The sequence below is a fragment of the Mauremys mutica genome, chromosome 2, assembly GCF_020497125.1.
Source record: "Mauremys mutica isolate MM-2020 ecotype Southern chromosome 2, ASM2049712v1, whole genome shotgun sequence".
Taxonomy (NCBI): domain Eukaryota; kingdom Metazoa; phylum Chordata; order Testudines; family Geoemydidae; genus Mauremys; species Mauremys mutica.
Window position 1 is genome coordinate 228,898,203 of NC_059073.1, and position 13,332 is coordinate 228,911,534.

Genomic DNA, 13,332 nt, shown 5'->3' on the forward strand with positions numbered 1-13,332 from the left:
ATCCTTCCTGCACCATCAGACATCGCTTAGGGCACAAACAAGGCTCCGCCATCCTTGTCTGTTCTGAGCCACTCTTTGCATGTCCTTTGTTGTTAAGTCCCAAAAGTTTTCCCGCTCATGGTACTGTACAATAGAAGGATTTTTTTCAATCAGCTCCTTTTGTATGTTCCTGCATCTGCCCAGTAGCATGCCTGCCACAGCAAATGTTCTGGTTTCATTCTTTATACATGTCCTGGATATTACCATCTTCTTTTCTGGATAACTCTGGAGATAAGGAGTTGTTGAGCTCTCTGACAAATCTTAGATTTTGTTATAAATTCATTCCAAAATACCTAGTATTTTCCTGAGGCATTTGCTTTCAAAGGCATTTGGACATCTGTCTGTACCTTTAATAGATTTTCTTCAGGCACTGGGCCATTTTCAAAACTGGAAAGAGGAAAAAGTCAGTTTAGCAGCTGGAGGGAGGGAGGACAAAGATGGTGGGGTTGGTGGAGTCTCTGATTTGTGTGGCTCTGAGGCTCCATAAACATGGCACTTCTGCCATCATGGTAGACTTGAAGAAGTTCTGAGAAGCTTCTGAGGAAATGAGTCAGAAGCTAAGTTAGAATTTATCTTTTCTCTTAAAGGCCATCTTCTTCCTTTCCTGTACCTTCATGCTGTCTTATATAAGGTGATGCTGCCAACCCTTGCAAATATGTCTGACCTCTGTAAGTAGGTGTATCATCGTGAGCATCTGACAGCTTTTGTGAAGAAACCCAAAGCAAGGTTAATCCAATGTGTGCTTATGTGCATATTTTAGGACAGATTTTCAAATAATGGCTTTCCTTTAAATGGGTACAATTTTGCTACTTCAGTTAGTTTCATATACAGTTTAGGTCATGTAAGTGATTAATTACCCAACTATACCTGCCTTTCAGTTATATAGATATTTAAGTGTCCTAAATCGCATGCACAAAAAGGAAAGCCCAATTAAAACTGAAAATCAGGGCCTCTGTTTAAAATACTACAGCAGGATATGAATTAGGTCTGTTCAAATGATTGTTATTACAGTATATATAGATTTTGATTTGAACTAGTGTAGTGAAGTAGAACCTTACTGATTGACATTGATGACTGGGAACACTGTGGTGCTTTACCCGGTTTTGAGAATTAACAAGAAAATGAACACACACACACACTCACTCACAGCATCACAGAATGTGTTTGTGCATTTATTTTGGCAAGCATAATTTGTACTGTCATGTAGTGTAATAGTATTTGTAGTGACAAGTGTATTAGCAATTTATGATAATACTTCAGTAAGATTGGTAACACTGAAGAGTAAATGTGCAATAGATTATTTTGTACGATTAGTAGCAATCTTTACTGAGACTACTGTTTGTTCCTTTTGAGAGAATTACTGGGTTTCTAGATTAGCAGAGGGAGAATTAGCAAGAGTCTATTGTACAGAATCTCTGAGTGAAGCTAGACTTTTACAGTGAAAGGTAATGTTTTGGTCTCGCCCACATATTTCCTGATTCAGAATAACAAATAGGTAATGTTTATTTGCCTGTGGTGACAAAAGGATTAAAACAAATTGTACTTATATTTTCTTTCTGCTGCTGGATGTAAATAACATGGGTTCATTACCACCATAATACCATTTAACTCCCCATGAAATGCTTTGAAATCGGAGGGCCAAATTTATCTCTCAGCTCTGCTGGTGTAAAACAGAAGTTAACTTGCTTGTCTTCAGGAGAGTTGTTCAGGATTTACACCAGCATAGTCAAGAGCAGAATCTGGACCACACAGTGTAATGCGTTTTTGTGCCACATGAATTCCTTTTTGTTTGCCAGGATGTAATTCTTCGTTTTTTCAATGAAGATTGCAGGAGGCCACTTATCCAAGGGATCTCTGATAAAACAAAATGAATTAGCCCTGTTTTTCTGATTCATCAGCTGTCACATGGATGGTTTAGAGACCAAAAAGAAATTGCATATTTGCACTGTTTAAACAAATATATTTAACTCTTCAGCAAGAACTGGAGAATGATCCTACGTGTCTTGCGTTTTCAAATATTTTCCTTCCTGCTTTTCTTAACTTGCAAAAATGATCTAACTTTGTAAAGAAACAACACAAAACACCGTTTTAAAAATTGTCACACATCAGGCGATAATCCTAACAGTTGATTTTTCTTCCCCAGGGAGTTGAAGTGCAGACAGACTATATTCCACTGTTGAACTCTCTCGCGGTATACGGTTGGCAGCTGACTTGTGTGCTTCCTACTCCAATTGTAAAGACAAACAGGTACTGTGTGGGCACTACATTTTGGTTAAGGAAGCCTCTGTATCAGCATGATAGTTTGTGCTAACAGCTCCCCATTCTCCTAGTATATAGTTCCCTGCACATGTGCAGTAAACTGTCCAGGAAAGCCACATTGCAGCTGCCACTGGGCCAGTCTGAGCATTTCTATCCCCACCTCAGCCGTGCCACAAATCTTGCTGGGCAGGAAGGGGGTGGGGGTGCTGCCAGACTTGTATGTGCCGGGTTGCAGGTGTAAGTTCTTAGCTCCATTTAAAAAATAAACTAACTAACTGTGGTCCCGTTTGTAGAGTGGTGTGGCCTAGCGGTAGAAGCACATGTTGTCTTTCATCAGTAGCTATCAGAACAGTGTGTGGTGTTACACATCATTTGCTGCAGTAGCTCAGCAAAAGTGGGTGAAATAACACTGATAGTACTGTAGTAGCCTTCAATTGGAATTTCCTTTGTTGGTGAGTTTTGGTCATTTTTATATCTACTTTTGCATCATAAGCATAATTATATTAATAGAAATGTAAATAGTTTTAAAACATTCTTAATGGAGACTGGCTAAAAATACAGGCATGTGACAGCAGTTGATCCTTACTACTGCACATTCCGGAACTGCTATTCAAATAGGGTTCTTCATCAGTCATGAATAAAAAAAATAGATCAACATGCCAAGTTGTTCTTTATTAAAGCACCAATATTGTGCCCAGTGGTGTATGAGACACAGATGAAGACAATTCCTGTCCTTGAATTCTTATAGTCTATAGAGACCAAACATGCTGGGAAAACCAGTGGAAGGAGTTATTCTAATCTAATGTTTTTCATTAGAATAAATCAGTGGATGAAAAATCACAAATAAGGATTTTTAATCCCCTTTTGTAACACTGTGCTTTGTCCTCCCTTCTTTCCACTCCTTTCTGTGAACCATTTTATAATTACCTCCATTAAATCCGTCAGATTGGTCGTTAGTGCTGATTAACGCCCAGCCTGAGTGATGCAGGCATTTGCCTTTGCCTTGTGCTTCACTACATACCCGAGCTGTGCATTAATCAGTGCTATCACTATTGCTGAATCTGTCAGCTCTTATTGCTTGGCTAGGAAAAGCACACTGCAATGTGTAATTGACATTGTAGTGCACATAAAGATTATAGTGCATGTCACATAGACTGATTTTTTTTTCAAAAACTTTATTCTGTGTTGCACATTCTAAATTCTAAAACATTTGGTAGAAAAAACAGCGATTGAACTGGGATTTTAGGTGCATCAAATTAGACATGAGCCTAAATTAGGCTGATGCTTCCCAACAAATACCATTCTATCCATACGCACTTGAGACAGTCAGATGTTTCGGTCATTTCTGGTGGTTCTCTTTTGCCCAGTTTAAGCAAATGACTGAGGTATTTCTTGGATTTTGAATCCTACTTTGTATAAGCTTGACTCATTTTCAGGATTATGTTTTACAGGGAAGGGAATTTAGCCACTAAGCAGATTGTCTTTCTTCAGCGACCTTCTCTACCCCAGAAAGCAAAGAAGAAAGAATCTAAGGTAAATGACCTTGAATTCCTGTGTACGTTTATCGTGGCAGTACTCTAATACGCTAATTGATTTTCCACAGCAGTTTCAACATTTCTAATGGCTTAGAAGATTTGCTGAATATTATCAGAACACTTTAGAACTCTGATGTGAACTATTAAACCAAAGAAATAACAAAATACTCAAAGGACATGAAAGGTTCTGTCCGTCACTCTTCCTTCCATTGGAGGGAGCTAGAGACTATGTGGTATACTAAAAACAGTAAACACAGCGAGGAATTGGAGTGGGATTTAGGAGATGTAGGCTCAATTCCTAGTTGTGCCACAGACTTCCTATGTGATCTTGGGCAAGTCACTTTACCTCTCTCTCTGACCCTGTTCATGATTTGTACGATGGGGACCATAATATTTCCTTTCTCCCACCTTTTGTCTGCCTTATCCGTTAAGATTGTAAACTTTTGGGGGCAGAGGACTGTCTCTTGCTATATTTTTGGACAGTCTAGTAGAGTGGGGCCTTAATCTCAGTTGGAGCTTCTAGGTGCTTCTGTAATATAAATAAATACTAACATATGAGATTGGGAGAATTTCACTAACCTATAAAACAGGGGTAGGCAACCTCAGTGACACTCACACTGCCCGGGTCCTGGTCACCGGTCCCGGGGCTCTGCATTTTATTTAATTTTAAATGAAGCTTCTTAAACATTTTAAAAACCTTATTTACTTTACATACAACAATAGTTTAGTTATATATTATAGACTTATAGAAAGAGACCTTTGAAGAACGTTAAAATGTATTACTGGCATGCGAAACCTTAAATTAGAATGAATAAATGAAGACTCGGCACACGACTTCTGAAAGGTTGCCAACCCCCTGCTATAAAAAGTAACCAAACCAAGCTAGAGTTAATGGAGCATGCAGCTGACAGGTATCAGTGAATCTTCATTTTATTCCCACTTCCCTGAAGTGTTTCACTTCCCTTTATGAAATGACCAGCAGGCAGAAAGCCTGGCCCAAACATGTCATACTTTAAAAGGTAGGAGAAAATACAGAGATTTGTACAAGGCAAAAAAATGGCAGATTGCCAACCAGCAGGTCTTGTTCACATGTGTTTCACCTTTCCCAACCTGCATGCAAGGGAGCCAAACAAGTGAAATATGAAGATGAAATACAACCCATCTAGTGAAAGCAAGCCATCGGAGGATGAAGACGCTACCAGGGGCGGCTCCAGGCCCCAGCACGCCAAGTGTGTGCTTGGGGCGGCATGCTGCGGGGGTCGCTCTGCCGGTCGCCGGGAGGGCGGCAGGCGGCTCCGGTGGACCTCCGTGCTTGGGGCGGCAAAATGGCTAGAGCCGCCCCTGGAAGCTACTAGTGTTGCCTTCATTTTATTCCTGTTCTATGTACTGCAGCTACACTAACATTAGTTACCAATGCAATGGGATGACACCTTGGGACCATTCAGAAGTTCAGCTAGTGCAGAATGTTGAGCCTGCTTTTTAAGTGGAGTTGGACATTAGGAGTAGAGCTGGCCAAATCACGGGATTTCCAGTTCACAGGAAATTTTGCAGTTTTAAAATTTGATTTCATTCTGAATGGGAAGTAATTCAGTTTGTTTTTTATTTACTATGAACCAGAAATCCTCCCAAAATTTGTTTCAGAATCACTGACATATGGAGTTTCCAAAGTAAAATCTGCTCCCCAGTCTCAGACAGCTACTGAGTAAAATTGACAGTCTTGTCAGTTTCATCACTATTACTAGCAGCATCAAAACTGATAAGACTGTCAGTTTCACTGTGCTACTGCCGGGGCTCCCAGAGTCTACAGTTTCAGGGGTAGCCCCACCATGTGGACTGCTTTTAACCAGGATGACTTGTTGCCCAGGATAACCTTTTTCGTGGCTGTTGGGCATCCAGTAGGATGTTCTTGATCAATTACCAGTTTTTGTTAACACTTCCCATTTTAAATTTATATTCCCAGTCAGTTATACTGACAATTAATTGCCTTATTCTTTGGAAAGTTGGCCCTCTTAAAGTTCCAAATAAACATATTACTAGCTGCTGCCATATTCTGTTTGCATAAAGTAAATATAATCAGATCATGACTAGTATCTAGGCAACCACTGATTTTTAGGCCTGCTGTTAAATCATCTTTGGCCATCAGAATGACATCCAGTATTGAGCTCCCTCACCCCATCATTTTGGTTTCAGGAATTTCTGTGTTAAGAAATCATCAGTTATTAATGTTTAGAAACTTTAAGGAAATTTTTTTACTGGTTACATGAGATGTCCAGCAAATATCCCCCAGGCTGAAGTCACCCATGATAACGCATTTTTTCCTTCTACCCTTTATGGGCAGATGCCTAAGGAGCAGTTCATTCTGCTCACTAGTGGAATTTGGTGACCAGTAACACATGCCTGCCAGTAGCCCATCTTTGGTTTTACTAGTTAGAACTTTAATTTATAAGCGTTCAAGGTCCTGTGATTCTGAATCCTTTATGACTCAGTGTAACACTTCCCAAGGCTACCCATGGCTGGGAGGCACCTCACTACCACCTGTGCTTAGCATGAAGAAGCCTTATCTGTGTCTGTCATGTGTCAACTCCCTGACTCCACCAGCCCTGGGCAGCACAAGCATGCCTCTCTCAGCCGAGGCAGGCACCGCTGGCTCTCTGCCGGTCAGTGATGGGCCCACTCCAACAGCCGAGCCCTCCAAGCGGCCCCCAGGAGTATCTAGCCCTTGATCCATTGGACACTCACAGAGCTCACAGATTTGCTGCTCCCAGAGAAGCAGAGCACTCCAGCTTACAGTTTCACCTCAGATCACAGTTCCATTTAACATGCAGCACTTAGATATTTTTATAGGGAAAACAAGCAAAAGTTTATTTAACAAAGAGAAGAGATTCAAATGACAGCACGTAGGAATATTGGAAATAAATAGTTACTATAAAATAATTTCATAACTTGCATTCGAGAACCTAGATTTATTTAACAAGTTACTTTCCTGTCTTACATAGCAAAGCCCGTCCCAAAGTCCTCCCAGCGTTTTACTGCCAGGCTCAGTTGTGATTTTCTGTTTGTGAGACAAGTCACACTGCCAGCTTGCCTCCTCAGTGAAGGGTGCAGGGGGGTATCTGCACCCCCCACATATATTCCAACAATTCATTCTCTTTACTCATAAACAGGATCCCCCTCCCGCTGTTTTATTTCTTCTTGTAAATTTCCTCTCTTGAAGATTTCACAATCCCTTGATTAGCATTTTGGCTCCAGATGCAAATAGATCTGTGTTGTGCCATGGACAATACACAATGCCCAGACAGGGAGATAAGCATTTATTACATCCTGTCTGGAAGGAACCAGTCTGAGTCACATCATCTCCTGGTTACCTGCCTTAAGGCCTAGGCTTTGAGAACATAATTCCTATTAAAGATACATAGCTCCTTAAATATTAATTGTACATGCAATTCAAAATGATTATGATCATCAATGGACTACTGGCTCTCAGTAGAGACCTCACCTACCACCCTTTGGTGAATTATTATGTGCGTACCTGATGCACGGGATCCATGTAAAACTCTGTGCATCTCCTGTTCCCTATGCCAGTTGGCATCAAGAGGTCCTTGGGTAACACTCCAGTCTCCTGTGTCTTTGATGTAAAGTGCTACCCCCTCCTCTTTTTCCCTCTATTTCTATGGAATAAGTTGTAACCATCAGTTTTAATGTTCCAATCATATGAACCATCCCACAAGTTCTAGTAATACCAACCATATCATATTTCTTCTCAGATATGAGCATTTCCAACTCCTCTTGTTTGTAACTTAGGCTCCTAGCATCAGAATATAGATGATTAAAAATGTGTCCCTTACAAGAGCCTTTGTACTTGGATTTGTCATATGCATGACACCATGAGGCTGGTTTGCATATTTGGGTGTTGGCACCATGATTGCTCGATTAACACCCTCTGCCTTTCATGGTTAGTTTAAAGCCCTCTCAGATACCCTTGCTGGTCTGTCACCCAGGAGATCGGTACCATTTCTACCCCAATATTCCACAAAACCTTCTCCCCTACACCACTTACTTAACCAACTGTTCATCTCTGATATCCTCTTTCTTCTCTCACTTGAGGCATAGGAAGGATTCCCAGAATCTGGATATTTCTCTCTTTCAGTTCCTTCCTAGATCCATGAAGTCTTCCAGAATCTCTGGAATAGTGCCAGATGTAGTGTCATTGGCACCAATGTGGATCACCACCTAAAGAATCTCTCCTGTCAACTTCAGAATTTTGTTTATTCCTGTGGTGATGTCCCTTGTCTTTGCTCCTGGAAGGCAACAACAAATTGTCTTGCTGTCCTTCTAGCCCTTGCAGAATGTCCTTTCCATTCTCTTTAGCATGTAATCCCCATTCAGGATTGTCTTGCTCTCTGGCCAGTTGTGGATATGCTCTCTTGAACTTGTCTGAGTCCATCTAGTTTGAGCTGGGCAGAAGTTCTTAGCTCTTTTCTCTGCTGTCTATAGGTCCTTTGCTCCAATTGGGTCTTGCTGGTTGTTCTTTTCAGATGTCTTACTCAGCACCTGATATATCCAGCTGTGAAGATGCCCTTTGGGTTCTCCTACTTCTGGTGGTGACAAATTTCCTATCTTTATTTCCTTGTCTGCTCTTGTCACCTGATTCTGTTACCATCCCCTGTGGGATTTGCTGTAGTATTGACCAGAAAATCCTCCGTATCCCTGGTGCTTTGCAAGGTAGTCAGCTGTTCCTCAAGACCACAAACCTTCACCTCCATCAGGGCTATTAGCTTGCACTTCATACAGACAAGACAAAGTCTCCTCTCTCTTCAGGCAGGAAGCAGAAGATGGCACATCCACTGCAGACCACTGATGACTATCAGACTAGCTGATGACTCTCTATCCTTGTTGCTGAGTCAAAACCGTACTAATAAAGCAAATCCCCCAAACTCTCTCCTGGAAACTCCACTATTAGCTGCTCACTGTTGCCACAGGTGAGATCAGCAGAGATGCTCAAGCTGGATCCCCCTTAATATAAACAAGAGTAAGCTGCTGGCATGGTATCCTTTATGTTGGAATTCACTTCTGCTACTTGGTTAGCCAGAGCCCAGATTTATTACTCTTCTAGGCATGCTGCAAAACCTGTCTTTCTCAGGCTATTTAGGAGGAGCTGGGCTGAGGGTTGGGGTGGTTATCATCATGGACCCTGCTTTTGTTTGCTTTGTGAGTTTTAATGAAGAGGATGGGAACCTATAATAGATACATCCATAACTAATGAGTCAACGGTAGTGGCAGCTGCAAACCAACAAGTGTGACTGAAAATATTATTTTTACATATACCATTGAAAAGGTTCATTCAAATTTTACAAATGTCTATTGATAAGAGATTATTTACGTGCAGGAAGTTTGAAATAAATGTAGTACAAAAGTACAAGTAATAAAATATGATGGTTTTCAGTCAAAGGTTCAAGAAAAATATGGGAGAGGTAAAATCATCCAAATTCATAGTAGTTCTATAAAAAGCTGTCATTGTTATTCAGCTGCTGGTAAATGCCTGACATAAACCACCTTACATTTGAATCAGTTGCTAAGCATTCTGAACAGCACAAAAGCATAGGCACTAAGATCTGATAGCTTTATTTAATTTTTGATTACAACATGTTTAAAACTTTTTTGTAGATAAACACTTGGAGGGGAAAATATGTGGTGCTGATAAGATTAAAATGAAATTGCAGTGGTGGAAACTAAATCCTTCATATGAACTAGTCAGGTGCTATGCAGTTCAGCTGAACAGAAAGGTAACATATAAGGAATTGTAAAAACTCTGCAATAAGATAGCGATAACTGTACCTCTCATTGCCCCATCACAGGCTGCTGCTTTAATCTAATTACTCGTAAAGTTTATCTGCTGTTTCTTGAGACAAAATCAAGGCTCATTTCAGCAGAAATTAGGCTTCATGGACATTAAACCCCGTAAAGGCTGACCTTAGTTCAGAAGAAACTTTTTAACATTTTGGCCACTACTCACGGAAAACTCTAAATGATTTAAATGGGAATTGTGGATGCTCAGCACCTCTGAAAATCAGGACACTTTTTTCGAGTGTCTAAATTTAGACACAAGTTAAAAAATTGTGGTGTTCTCTTTAATATATTTATATGCAAGATACGTTTGGTGAACGACATCTAGACTCAAATAAAACATAAAAGAATATAGGCTAAATCTAGCTACTGCTAGAGGATTTTTTGCTCCCTCAGAGTTTGGCCAGCTGGAGCATTACTTCAGTGTTATGAAGTAAGAGTCTCAACCATGCCTCTGTATGCTTGCAAGCAATTGCATGTGCAATTGTGGGTATAACATACGGGATTTACACAACTACCTTATCTGTGAGCAGAACAGGATCACAAATGGCAGACTTTCTGCTCACAGTTGTTTGTGGGCTTAAAACTGTAGGTGCAAAATGGAAGGCTGGTTTTCAAAACTTGGTTTGGAAAAGGTTTTTTCTCTAAGATACGGTTTTGGGTGGTCCTCTTGCATCAAATTGCTAAGGAGGGCAAAAGATTTGTGATCATGAGCTGTCCTCTTGGTGGTCTCTGGTATAGACCTGTAGCATAAGAACATAAGAAAGGCCGTACCGGGTCAGACCAAAGGTCCATCTAGCCCAATATCTGTCTACCGACAGTGGCCAATGCCAGGTGCCCCTGAGGGAGTGAACCTAACAGGCAATGATCAAGTGATCTCTCTCCTGCCATCCATCTCCATCCTCTGACGAACAGAGGCTAGGGACACCATTCTTACCCATCCTGGCTAATAGCCATTTATGGACTTAGCCACCATGAATTTATCCAGTCCCCTTTTAAACATTGTTATAGTCCTAGCCTTCACAACCTCCTCAGGTAAGGAGTTCCACAAGTTGACTGTGCGCTGCGTGAAGAAGAACTTCCTTTTATTTGTTTTAAACCTGCTGCCTATTAATTTCATTTGGTGACCCCTAGTTCTTGTATTATGGGAATAAGTAAATAACTTTTCCTTATCCACTTTCTCAACATCACTCATGATTTTATATACCTCTAGCACTGGGAAAATGACTTCTGGACAGCCAGATAAGGTCCACAGCCTCCTATATTTTATGTAGTATGGAAAGCATGGGTGCCAGAAGAACTGCAAATGTGTGAGGCAAAGCACCCCTCACCAGCCCAACCTTCCAAGGGCCCTCAAGGGAGCCCTCCCCTCACCAACCTGACCCTCCTGGATTCCCTCCCTTCTCGCCCGACTCCTTAGTTTACCCTCCCTGCTGGTGAGCCCTCAGGTAATGGGTTCGTCCCACTTCCTGGATCTGCCCAGTCCCCGATAGGAGCTGCTGCTGAGTTTTTCACAGCCGGCAGGTGAGGGCCCAGCTGTTGGCATGCAGCACGATGCAGAGTGGAACCTGAGTGCTGGCAAATTGGTGAGACAATTTGTTTAAATGGTGAAGTAACTAACCACTTGAAAGTTTAGGCTGACTTTGCTTGGGAAGGTTGACTTTTCCTTCAGGAATGAGGCAGATAAATCCTTTGTCCTCTGAGTAATTTTCAGACATTATAAGCACATTACACCTATTAGGGGTCAGGAAGGGATTCTCTCCTCCCCATTGTTTCTTTTTTCTTTTCATCCCTCTGAAGCATCAGAGATGGTCACAGCTGGAGGTGGGACAATGGACGGAGTTGGCCAATGCTCTTAGGTGCTTGGCTGACTGGTTCTTGCTCACATGCTCAGGATCTAACTGATCGCCATATGTGGGGTCAGGAAGGAATTTTCCCATAGGTCTGATTAATAGATTCATACATTTTAAGGCCAGAAGAGACCATTATGATTATCTAGTCTGTCCTCCTGTATACTACAGGCCACAGAACATCCCCAAAATAATTCTGAGAGCATATCTTTTAGAAGAACATCCAGTCTTGAGTTAAAAAACTGTCAGTGATGGAGAATCCACCACAACCCCTTGGTACATTGTTCCAATGGTTAATTACTCTTGCCATTAAAAATTTACACCTTATTTCCAGTCTGAATTTGTCTAGCTCGAACTTCCATCCATTGGATGTGTTATGCCTTCCTCTGCTAGACAACTCAGCCCATTATGAAATATTTGTTCCCCATGTAGGTACTTATGGCTGTAATCAAGTCACCCCTTAATCTTCTCTTTGATAAGCTAAATAGACTGAGCTCCTTGAGGCTATTACCATAAGGCCTATTTTCTAATCATTTAATCATTCTTGTGGCTCTTCTTTGAACCCTCACCAATTTATCAACATCCTTCTTGAATCGTGGGCATTAATACTGAACACAATATTACTCCTAAGGGAATTCTGTGCCAAAAAAATTAAAAATTATATGAACAATATTTTAAAATTCTGCAAAATTCTGCAAGTTTTATTTGTCAATAAATAAATGTGGCTCCAGCATGGCAGTGGGGAGCACAGGCCACTGGCTGCATTGAGGTGGGAGATCACCCTGAAGCCTCCACCTCCCCCAGTACAGGGACTCGGCAGTGAGGCTGCACCTGATCCTGACACAGTGCAAGGGCTGGGCCTGCCCCAGAAACACCCCGTGTTCCTGCCCCTCTTTGCCAGGTGTGGCTGGGCAGGCTCAGCCCAGCAGTATCCAAGTGTGGAGGGGCTTAGTATGGGGGGATTCAGGTGTGGGGCAGTCTGGGTGCGGGCAGCTCCGTGGGTGATCTGGATGCACCGGGGGTGGGGAGATGGGGCTTGGCGGGGCAGCCTGGGGGTGGGGGCTCAGTGGGGGGGTCTGGGTGCTGGGGGAGTGGGGCTTGATGGGTGGGGGTCCAGGTGCAGCTGGTTGGGGCTCAGTGGGGTGGGGGCCTTGTCAGAGGGGTCCAGGTGTATGGCAGTAGGGCTTGTCAGGGTGCGGGTTTGATAGGCTTGCTTAATGGGGGAACCCCAGCTGCTGCCAAGGGGTCACAGCATGTCAGGCTCACACTTCCCCCCCGATTCCCTTTTCTTCTCCATCCCTCACTCCCATATTCCCCTCCCCCGCCCTATTCCACCCCCCTTCCTTCCCCACTGCCTCTCCCCCCTATCTCCTTAGCCCCCTTCCCTCATTTCCCCCACCCGCTGTTACCCAGCCCCACCGCGGAAACTCATTCCACAGGAAATAGGAAGGCTCCCAGCACACAGAAGGGGAGCACCACTGGCACTAGGAGCCAGGAGGCTGCATTCAGCTTCAGGGTCAGCAGAGCCCAAGACGCAGCCTCTGAGCTGGGCAGTTTTGCGTTTGCACAAAGGGGGGGGCAGTGGCACATAACCCTGTGTGCCCCCCCATGCCTCAGCAATGTTTGGGGGGTAATCCCCCCAAAAAACTGCACACATGGTTTCCCTCCGCAGCGCAGCTTCCCTGACATTTTCTGCAGGGAAAAGCAAGAATTCTGTAGGGAGGGCTGTTTGCTGCAGGTGCACAGAATCCCCCAAGGAGTAACAATATTCCAGCAGTGGGTGCACAAGTCTCAAATACAGATGT

At 42.6% G+C, this 13,332-nt stretch overlaps 1 protein-coding gene across 3 annotated transcripts in view; it reads left to right on the plus strand.

Moving 5' to 3' along the window:
* RFTN1 (raftlin, lipid raft linker 1) overlaps positions 1–13,332 on the plus strand; it is a 163,339-nt gene that overhangs the window by 146,808 nt on the left and 3,199 nt on the right. For all 3 annotated transcript variants that reach the window (XM_045005979.1, XM_045005978.1, XM_045005980.1), the window contains exons 8-9: positions 2,183–2,286; positions 3,750–3,831. In XM_045005979.1, the coding sequence (XP_044861914.1) occupies positions 2,183–2,286; positions 3,750–3,831 (186 nt within the window). The remainder of the gene's footprint in view (positions 1–2,182; positions 2,287–3,749; positions 3,832–13,332) is intronic.